The sequence below is a fragment of the Alosa pseudoharengus genome, unplaced genomic scaffold (assembly GCF_046254945.1).
Source record: "Alosa pseudoharengus isolate Yale_2024_CS ecotype anadromous, Long Island Sound unplaced genomic scaffold, YU_APseudo_1.1 YU_APseudo_1.1_scf_12, whole genome shotgun sequence".
NCBI lineage: Eukaryota > Metazoa > Chordata > Actinopteri > Clupeiformes > Clupeidae > Alosa > Alosa pseudoharengus.
The window spans coordinates 32,357,957-32,368,699 of NW_027468587.1; the positions used below are offsets into that span (position 1 = coordinate 32,357,957).

Genomic DNA, 10,743 nt, shown 5'->3' on the forward strand with positions numbered 1-10,743 from the left:
ATAACAATAATTAGTCAACTTTACCAGGGGTGCCAGTAATTCTGGAGGGCACTGTACAGCCAAATGGTATAACATTACAACATTGTCAAAAAAAACAAAATAATTTAAAAAAATAGTTTGGAGCTACATTCATATTCACTTTTGTGTAGCCCTACATCTTTTTTTTTATTTTTTATAATTCTTTTTATTTATTTATTTTTTTTAAACACAACACATCACACAACACAACATACACACCACCCACCCCCCTCCCACTATAGACAGCTATACAACACAGGTGTTAATAATGACACAATGGTAATGTCAATGATAGTGGTTATAATAATAATCAGTATAATAACAGTAAAAAAAAGTAAATAAAATGGAAAGAATAAATAAATAGATAGCCCTACATCTTTTAAATGATGCCTAACAAACATCACCAGGCATAGTTATATATGTAAACATGAAGATGGCAAAATATGAGGTGATGAGGACTGTTTGGAGAAAGAGAGAGAGAGAGAGAGAGAGAGAGAGAGAGAGAGAGAGAGAGAGAGAGAGAGAGGAGTGTGGTTTGGGGTTTTTAAAATGCGAACCAGGCGCAGAGAGGGGCCAGTGTGCGTATACTGCACAGGACTGTCCTACTCCGCACGGGGATAAAAGCGCTCTTTCATTTGGCTGTGTGTATTTTGGAGAGAGCTCCAGCCGCTCAAAGGAAACCGCCGTGAATATGGAAAAACGCGCAGAAAGCTATAAACAATCGTCAGTAAATTGAAACGAAATACGGAAACTCCAACGATTCTATTTCACCTCAAAAACTTCTGAGTCCAAGTGGCACGGTGGCCTAGTGTACTGAGATAACTTATGGAATCCCGCGCGCCATGAATATGTCCGTTTGCTGAGAAACGGGGATAACGCGCTGACAAGGCTGATAAACGGACGTTCTCCTTTCGCCTGAAGATATTCAGGTCTTTTGAGTAAAGCTCTTACTCTACTCTTTTTGTTGATGTCCACAGAGCACCGAGGAACTCAAACATTCAACCATCTCTGGAATTAATGGACACCTGCATTCTGTAAACTGGGTGATGTAGATTTCTGTTTCAGGGAAAAACGAATTGAAGTAAAGTTGTGATGCTGTGAGCTCTTGACGATATTCAGCAAGAATCTCATTTCCTTATCGGCAATGTGAAGCACTGTTGTTTGCACTGGGCTTTCCGCGCGTTATGCACAGGAACGGAACTGTTACGCAGGTACAGGGAATACGCACAATCGAAAGGAGCGCGTGTGCGCACGAACTTGTACATATGTACGGATTTTAAACAAACTCCAGGGACTCCGACTGGAAACAAAAAAAGCAAGCAACCCACAAGAACTGATAACATCACATACCTGACAAATGGAGTTACGCAAATACTTGCTACTACTTGAGTATATTGTGCTTCTTAAAGGTAAGAATAGCTTACCTCCCTCTCCCTTGGTTTTTATTTATATTTATATCGAGGCCTAACGTTGTAGTGGTTAGGAGTAACAAATGAAAAGTGGAAACCAAAGAAGACGAGCATAACATTATAAAATAATTCATCTAACCACTGGTCACACATGAATGGGTCCATTCATGAGGAATCTCATGTTGTAGATCACAATGTAACAGGAGCTAATGATACAGCAGGATCAGTTATAGAGGAAATTCCATACTGGACGGTGTAAGATGAATGTGAAGCAAGCACGGGTCATTTTCATGATGGGGTTATGATTTTACTGTTGAGTGCAAGAAGAATCATTGCTATTCAAATCCGGGTCATTAGAGCTCGTATTACATGTCCTCAGGTGGAACCTTGACGTCAATCAACTATTCTCCAAAACAGTAACGCACTCAAAATGTCCCAAAGCCCTTGGAGTTGTCTAATCATCCGAAACTTTAAAATAATGGAAAATACCTACGCAGCAATTTTCACCTTTTGATTTTGGCGTGGAAAATTCGGAATTTCCGCCGAAGACTATTTCCTTTTCACAGGCACAGGCTTTAATTTGGTTCGTTCCGCATGCGCTCAGCTCCACCGGATTGTTTGGCGTTCGGTAATTCAGATATAGCAACAGACTGTCAAATTGTTTTAAATAAGGGGCAGACAAAAACTCATTGAAAATTCAGTCTAAAACGGAAACCTCTTAATAAAATCTGTATTCTTGCTCTGTAACATGAAAACCTTATTCAGGCTCCACTGTGGCTAACATTGTTTGCGAACCCCCTTCACGCTTTTGGCAAATCCTGAAAAGCCATTAGGGTCACAGGCATCACGCTTGCCCTGTCATTCGTCTACCTCTAAGCATTAACTCCTATATGGGCATGTGGGTGTGTGTGTGTTTGTGTGTGTATGTGTGTGTGTGTGTGTGTGTGTGTGTGTGTGTGTGTGTGTGTTTTATTTTATTTCATTTTATTTTATGACTTGTATGTTACTTTAGCTTGCTACATCACAGTATATGAGCAGCAGCTGTGGGTGTTGATGTTTTAACAATCCATGTTGGGATTTAATATCACAGAGTCTAACTACAGTTAGGGGAGAGTACAGTAGACCATGAGGGGGACTGTGTGGTCACTGCACACTGACAATGTATATTTATGATGGGTGTGTAGGCTATATCTACATGGGTGTCTGCAGGGGTGGGTGAGTCTCAGTGTGTGTGTGTGTGTGTGTGTGTGTGTGTGTGTGTGCGCGCGCGTGTGTGTGTGTGTGTGTGTGTGTGTGTGTGTGTGTGTGTGTGTGTGTGTGTGTGTATTGTGTCTTTGTCTGGTGCGTTTGTAAGTTTAGGCAGTATACATTTGGTTGTCAGTATGAATGTGTGTGTGCTTACACTTACACTGAGGTGTATGTTTATCTTGTGAGGGTGTAGGACATGTAGGTCATGTGATTGAGTATGTGTGGTCAATAGGTAGTTTTGGTCATGCATATGCTCACGTCCACCCACATGCGTGTGTGTTTTTTGTCTTGTTGTACATATAGTTTTAAAGTGTGTGAGTGTGTGTGTCTACAGTCAGTATAGGTCAGTATAGTGCATCTCTCTCTCTCTCTCTCTCTCTCTCTCTCTCTGTCTCTCTCTCTCTCTGTGTGTGTGTGTGTGTGTGTGAGAGAGAGAGATTGGTCAGTCTGTAGGTGTAGTTGTTTATGCTGATGGTTTCAGCAGGTGCTCTCTGATGAGCTGGCCTCCCTGGGCTATTGCAATCCTGCACTGTTGTGTTGCAGTCAGATGGAGAACACAGACCTCGTACTCATCTCTTTCCCTCTCTGTTTTTGACTCACTCCCTCTGTCTCTTTCTCTCATTCTCTCTCTTTGTCTCACTCACTCCCTCTCTTACTTTCACATCCTCTCTCTACATCTTTCTCTTCTCTCTCTTTTTCTATAACCCTTTGCCTCTCTCTTTCTCTCTCTCTCTCTCATTCCACCCAGATCCCTAGAGTAAACTAATAGAAATAGGAGCACTCAAAAGAGCTGAAATTCACAAGCGCATTTGCGTGTGTGTGTGTATGTGTGTGTGTGTGTATGTGTGTGTGTGTGTGTGTGTGTGTGTGTGTGTGTGTGTGTGTGTGTGTGTGTGTGTGTGTGTGTGTGTGTGTGTGTGTGTGTGTGTGTGTGCGTGTATGTGTGTGTGTCTACAGTATATGTCTGTGTGTGTGTGTGTGTGTGTGTGTGTGTGTGTGTGAGTGTGTGTGTCTATATGTCTCTCTCTCTCTCTCTCTCTCTGTGTGTGCGTGTGTGTGTGTGTGTGTGTGATGTTTTCGTTTGAAATGTTGGAATTTATCTGGATGTGGATTCAGTGAGTGGGGGAACATACAGTAGGCACTCAGCAGGTTCCTTACAGGAAGGGAGGGATAGAGAGACAGGAAGAGAAGAGCAATGCCTGTGTGAGCCAGTGAGTGAGAGAGAGCGAAAAGAAGAGAGGTGGGGAGGGAGAGGGAAGGAGGAGAGATAGGGAGGGAGAGACAGAGACGGAGATAGAGAGGGAGGAAAGAAGAGAGGGAGTACTTTGATACATCAAGTAGGAAGTGATTCTCCGGAAAAATCATTTTTCCATTATGGTAAACAACAGGTCTAATGGATACTATGCTATGCTATATTATAGTTTTCTCTCTGCAATAATGATCCCTTGCAGCTTTTCGTGTGAAAACTGTAGCAGCACATTATTCACAGAGACGAAGCCAAGCCTGTATGGTGAGATATATCATTAGCATGTGTAAATTGTATGTCCTTTTTTCCTTTTCTGAAAAAAGTTGCGTTATGTTAAATAGTGAAGAAGTGGAGGTCCTGACTCTGCGAGACCTTCAGAAAGCCTGAGGTACCATGGCCAAAGGCATGCTAGGGCCCTCAGCACTGCTCAGGCCACAACTGGCTCCTTAAGGCCAACGCCCAATGGCGGCGTCTGACGCGCGTCAAGTGAGGCCAAAGTTTAGAACTCCATTATTTTCAACTGACCAATGCCGACTAGCAGTGACTGACGCAAGTTTAGAAAATTGTTCTCTCTCTTGAGCGTTAAATCCACCAGTGGGCATTGGCCTTCAGAACTTCAGAGGGGGCATAGCCTGGGTTTTTCTGAGATAGAGGCTTCTGGGCATTGGCCCTGCTGGCCCAGGCTATAATTCAGCCTTAATATACACTTACTCATGCACATAAACACACACACACACACACACACACACACACCAGCGCATAGCAGAGGGCAGATCTATAGAGGAAATACATTTAGTCTCTTTGGGACTTTGGGACTCATGGTTAGTGTCTCCTCATCGCGGGGGCCCTTTGTCCCCAGCTAACGTGTCCCATGTGGGGCAGCAGACCATTTGGGATATGTTAGAATACGCTGGAGTGTGGAGACACAGCCCACGCATGTGGTTGAAAGCCACTAGGGAAACTGACACAAGTCCAACTCACTGTGTTTATGTATGTCTGTCTTTGTGTGTGGTGTGTGTGTGTGTGTGTGTGTGTGTGTGTGTGTGTGTGTGTGTGTGTGTGTGTGTGTGTGTGTGTGTGTGTGTGTGTGTGTGTGTGTGTGTGTGTGTGTGTGTGTGTGTGTGTGTGTGTGCATGTGTGTTTGCCTATATGTGGGTCTATCTCTCTGTCTTGGTGTGCGTGTGTATGTATGAAGTAAAAGACTTTACAGTCACCACTGAATTGTACAAATGTTTAGAGTTACCATGGCAAAACCCTGGAGGCCATATATGTGGCTTGAGCTATAAACTCCACTGAGATTTAAACCAGAGAGAGTGAGAGAAAGAGAGAGAGAAAGAGAGAGAGAGAGAGAGAGAGGCTCTTTCAAATGCTCTTTATCAACATATCATACTCAGAGTATCAGACTCAAAAGGCTTCGTCATATGAAACATTCATATTTACCCTTCTCTCCCTGTAAATATTGCACAATGGATTCTCAAAGATCGAAAAGATTTCAGTTTTCAAAGGCTTTTGCAAAGCTTACTCTACTCTGTGTTGCTCAAAAACTTGAACATGCCAAACATGTCTGCATTAAAAATGTGTGTTCGTTTTCCACTGTTTTGCTATGTTATTTCACAATTTCCCAAAGTTAATTCAGATTGTGCATACCGTCTGAACCTTAAAACAAACCCTGAAGAGTTCCGTTGATGAAACATCTGCAAAAGATGGGAAACATTGCTTGCCCACGATGGCACACTAAAGGAAGAGCTAAATGTGAAAGCCATGGAGTAAACACAAAAGTGTGTTTGTTATAATGTACTGTGCAATCTGCACAGAGTGTGTTTGTTATGATGTCCATGTGCAATCTGTACTGTTGGTTCCAGATGGGATGTGTCCATCATGGAGGCTACTTTGTGAAAGAGCTGCGGGATCCTTACAGGGTGTCAGTCCATATATGATGATGATCCCACTCAGATGGTCCAGTATCTCTTGGAGTGTGTGGTGCCCTGAACCTCTCTTCTGTGTCATGGGGAACGATGCTGTTAGAGATGGAGAGAGAATTGAGATGAGATGACAGAAACCTCTAAATGGGTTAAATGTGTTCTCTCAGACAGACAAAGGCAGAGAGAAGTCTCAAACTCTGTTCAATGATTATCCCACATCCTCAAACATGCTCTCACATCAGTATGATCTCCAAACCAAAATCCTCAGTCACAAGATGGAAAGAGATAGCTAGAGGGAGGGAGGGAGAGAGAGGGAGAGAGAGAGAGTAAGAGAGGGAGAGACGAAGTGGCAAAAGTGTGTTCAATAGCAGCAGTGTGTGTGTGTGTGTGTGTGTGTGTGTGTGTGTGTGGGGAGGGAGGTGATGGCTTCAACTGCCCCTGAGGACGTGTCAAAAGAAATAAGAGAAAAACGACAGATTGGATGAATGGAGTAGAAAAGAGTGTGTCTTTACAAAAGGAAATGTGTGGGAAGCCGAAGAGGGACCGGGAGGAAAGAGGAGACTCCTGGGGAGAGACAGGGAGGGATGAGACATGGTGGAGAGAAAGAGAGGTTCTGGTTCAGATTCTGGGGTTTGGACCCTCTTTTGGTTCTGTTTAAACGGGCTGAACCTTGAAGATAACAGAATTTTGATTTGGTTCAGATAAGGAGAACTGAACCTTGGTTTGGTTCTGATAAAGCGGGCTGAACCCTGATGTGGTTCTGATTCTGGGCATTGGGCTGTAGCGGGCTGGATCTGAATATGGGGAGTTTGAGTCAGTGATGTTTTTGGGTGTCTGGTTTTAGATGCTGGGGTCTTGGGTTTGTGTTTTTGTCTTTGGGGGGGGGGGGGGGGTGCTTTGGGTTTGGTGCTGGTTCTTAGGAGCTGAACTCGTTGTGTTTGGCTGTTTGGGTTTGGGCCCAGCTTGTGTTTTTGGAAAGGCTCAGCCTCTGTCCCACTCCACTCTGACAAAACAATCAGATGAAACCCAAGCCAGTGGAGCAGCAGTGTGTGTGTGTGTGTGTGTGTGTGTGTGTGTGTGTGTGTGTGTGTGTGTGTGTGTGTGTGTGTGCTTGTGTGTGTGTGTGTGTGTGTGTGTGTGTGTGTGTGTGTGTGTGTGTGTGTGTGTGTACAGTATGTGTGTGTGTGTGTGTGTGTGTGTGTGTACATACATTCCTAAGTTAAACACTTTGCTCACAAATGCTTTCCGCCAACTTTCCACTCACTCTACACCATATGGAAATGAGGAATGTGATTTGCAGCCATTACGAGGGAAGTATTTAGAGTAACACATAAAGGAATATGATCATGACTGATCAGTGGCAGAGAAGTGTATGTTTGGGCTCTGATCTCACTTTGTGGTTCAGTCTCTCTCTCTCTCTCTCCCCTCTGTCTTTTTTGTCTTTTTCCCTCACTTCCTCTACTTCTTTTTCCTTACTCCTCTCTTTCTATCTCCCTCTCTTTTCCTTGCTATCTCCCTCCCTCACACTCACATACACACTCTCTCTTCTCTCCCTCTCTAACGCTCACACTCTCTCTCTCCCTCTCTTCCAAACTGTAAGTCCCTCGTTCTTGTCTTGTGTAAAAGGTAGGCTTGTGTGTCATAACAGGGATCTACTATGCTCAGTAGTTATTTCAACCCACACCCTTCCTCCCCTTCCTCCCCCTCCTCCCCCTCCCCTAATACTCTTGTTTATGCCCCTCTTTGCTCTTTGCTTCAACTTCAATATGCAAACAGTGGAATCAGCGACTGAGTTACAGTAATTTGACATAACACAGTTTAACACACTCAGAATGTTATATGCAAGGATAGTATTAAATGGAGTCGGACAAATACAAAAATAGATTATATTTTAGAAAATAGAATTTTATTTTACGTTTTACGTTCATAATGTTTTATTTACATCGTGTTTTTATGTTACAGTATATTGGTCCATAGACATATACACTAGATGTCGCCTTGACTACTGCTGTTCATTGGAACGAATGCGTCAATCGAGACGCCATCTTGCTTCAGTGATCCACTCCTCTATAATGCATTAGCGTCAATCTGGGCAAAGATCTAGCGAAAATAAAATCACCATAAATCTACAAAATCTCAAGCAATTATCTAGTTTTTTGGGTTGTTCCAACTGACAGGCATGTATTTATGGTTGAGTCTAGAGAAAACTAAGCTTAAGACGATAATAAAGATACATTTTATCCGTCTAGCCCCATAGACTCCCATTCATTCTGCACTAGCTAGCGGCGGCCCCTAGAGGAACAATGAGTAAACTGCAACCAGGTTCGATACAATGAAAGTAAACAGGCTCTTCTAGACAGGCTCTGGTTGAGGCCACATACCCCTCGTCTCGTTTACTCATGTAAGTTGTAATCTCACCAGAAGTTGCTGTAGATCTGTAGAACATTTACCTCTGCTACAACATAGGCTACGCCAGTCGTTACTTTTATAATCATGGGTCAGTGCCATGGGCAAACGAGATGTAGCTGAATTCATAAATGACAAAGCCATGAGAAAGGTGATTTTCTTACGTTTCAACAACAAAGAAGCCGATCTGCCATCATTGTGAGAAGTTCCCAAATTTGTCGCTAATCGCTAAAAAGGTTTTCTATCGCTGGGGATGGCCAAACGTCGCTAAATAGGTAACGCTGACAATACAGGAGAACTAGTTTAGCGCTTCAGATCCCTGTACAAAGATGGCGGCGGTGTTGACGCATGCTGAGAAGCAGAAGGCGACATCTAGTGTATATATCTATGATATTGGTCAAATAAGCCGTTGGGAATATTTTGAAAGAACTTGTTTTATAAACAAGAGAGAAGTAGTTTGTCTAGAAAGGCCATGAAGATCCAATCAGTCAGGACAACATGACAGCAATCCAGTTGGGTAGCCTAACTGGAATGTCTGCCAATCAGGGGGCATAACCACTGCAGTGTTTGAAAGCATCAAAAATCAACACTGTGCTATTTTGTGAATTTCTGCTTGTGTTATTGGCTAGTTGTACGTTACTGCTTCAGTCTGTGTTTCATTTTATTGGCCAATTCTATGTCAGTGTTTTGGTCTGTGTTCTCTCTTATTGGCCAGTTCTTTGTCAGTTCTTCAGCCTGATTGGTCAGGTCTGTGTCAGTACTTCAGTCTGTGTCTTGTCTGATTAGTCAGGTCTGTGTCAGTGCCTCAGTCTGTGTCTTTTCTGATTGGTCAGGTCCATGTCAGTGCCTCAGTCTGTGTCTTCTGATTGGTCAGATCTGTTCAGTGCATCAGTCTGTTTTGTCTGATTTGCCAGGTCTGTGTCAGTGCTTCAACATTGATGTGACGAGGCCGCGGATCTTCACTGGACCGGAGGACACGCAGTTTGGCTTCTCAGTGCTCCAACACGAGGCCGATGGGGAGAAATCGTAAGTAGCCAGTGTTGTGGCCTCAAGGCCAATTCTGTTGCCTCTATGAGGGGCAAAACCTTTTTGTTAAAGCTTCAGACTGTGTACTGTCTCATGATCATGCAAGAGGCTAATCACCATTCTGCACCATTTTGGAAATATGATTAAGACTCAGTTGTTGAAGGACAACAGTACTGTATTATTTTGGAAAATAAATTGTATAAACGTAGTAAAATTTAAGCAATCTCTGTATTAGCACGAATGTCTTAGAACCATGGTCACCATCCTTCAGTGTTGCTAAAAAAGATGTAAAACAGTTTCTACTGGACAAGCCTAGCCTCAGCAATCAGGGGTCAGACAGGGTCAGTCTGACTGGTTGTGCTGTGTGCAGGATGTTGGTGGGGGCACCTTGGGATGGGGCGCCCAATAACAAGAAAGGAGACATATACAAATGCAGCATGGGGGATGAGCGCGACTCCAACTGCACCAAGCTCAACCTGGGTAATGACCCACCACTTAAACACTCCATGCTTTATGGACACAATCAGCCATTAGAACTACAGACAAAACACCAGGAAAACATACACTTATGACACAGTCTATTGTTCATTTGCTGAGTTAGCATTCCATGTTAACTCCACAGAAAGTACTCTCACACACCCATAATCATAAAATTACATGAAACAGTAATGTATAGTTCCATTTGTGAGCATTAAGGTGGGAGCATCTCTCCCTCTCTTTCTCTGTCTAATTCCATCACTCCATCTCATCCCACTCTTTCTTCTTCTCACTCTCTCATTCTCACTTTCTCTCTATTTGTCTCACTCTACCACTCCTCCACATCCGCCTATTTCCTTCTCTCCCTCTTTCTTTATCCATCTCCCTCTCTCCCCCTTCATCTCTCTCACCCCCCTTCATCTCTCCCACCCCTTCATCTCTCTCTCTCTCTCCCGTTTATCTCTCTCTCTCCCTCATCATCCCTCTCTCTCTCTCTTGCTTTGTACAGGTGATACAGCTTTAGCGAATGTATCTCGAAACCTTAAGAACTCTCACCTGGGCATGACCATCAGCCCCAATACACCTGATGGCCTCCTGGTAAGTGCACATACACCTGTCTCAACATACCTGGGCGGCAGTGGCTCAGGAGGTAGAGGAGTCGTCCAGCAACTGGACTCCTGCTGACCCTGTTGAAGTGTCCTTGAGCAAGACACTTAACCCCAGTGCTCCCGATGAGCAGGTTGGCACCTTGCATGGCAGCCTCTGCCATCAGTGCGTATGTGAATGGGTGAAGAGGCATGAGGCATGTAAAGTGCTTGTAAAGTGTATTTGTATTGTAAAATGGGTAACACTTTACAAGGGTACACAATTTAGCATTAGTTAAGTATAAGTTAAGAATTAACAAACACGTAATTCATAATTATTAAGTATGTTTTCAACATTAAGGGTTAACACATTGCACACATTAGGAATTCATAATTTGTAACAAAGG

The 10,743-nt window shown here is 43.5% G+C and overlaps 1 protein-coding gene across 1 annotated transcript in view; it reads left to right on the top strand.

The window, feature by feature from the left end:
• The first annotated feature begins 616 nt into the window (after positions 1–616).
• Positions 617–10,743, top strand: part of itga10 (integrin, alpha 10) — a 43,944-nt gene continuing 33,817 nt past the window's right edge. Inside the window, exons 1-4 of the mRNA XM_076280881.1 lie at positions 617–1,427; positions 9,164–9,275; positions 9,646–9,755; positions 10,261–10,349. Of these exons, the coding sequence (XP_076136996.1) occupies positions 1,376–1,427; positions 9,164–9,275; positions 9,646–9,755; positions 10,261–10,349 (363 nt within the window). The 5' untranslated portion in view covers positions 617–1,375. The remainder of the gene's footprint in view (positions 1,428–9,163; positions 9,276–9,645; positions 9,756–10,260; positions 10,350–10,743) is intronic.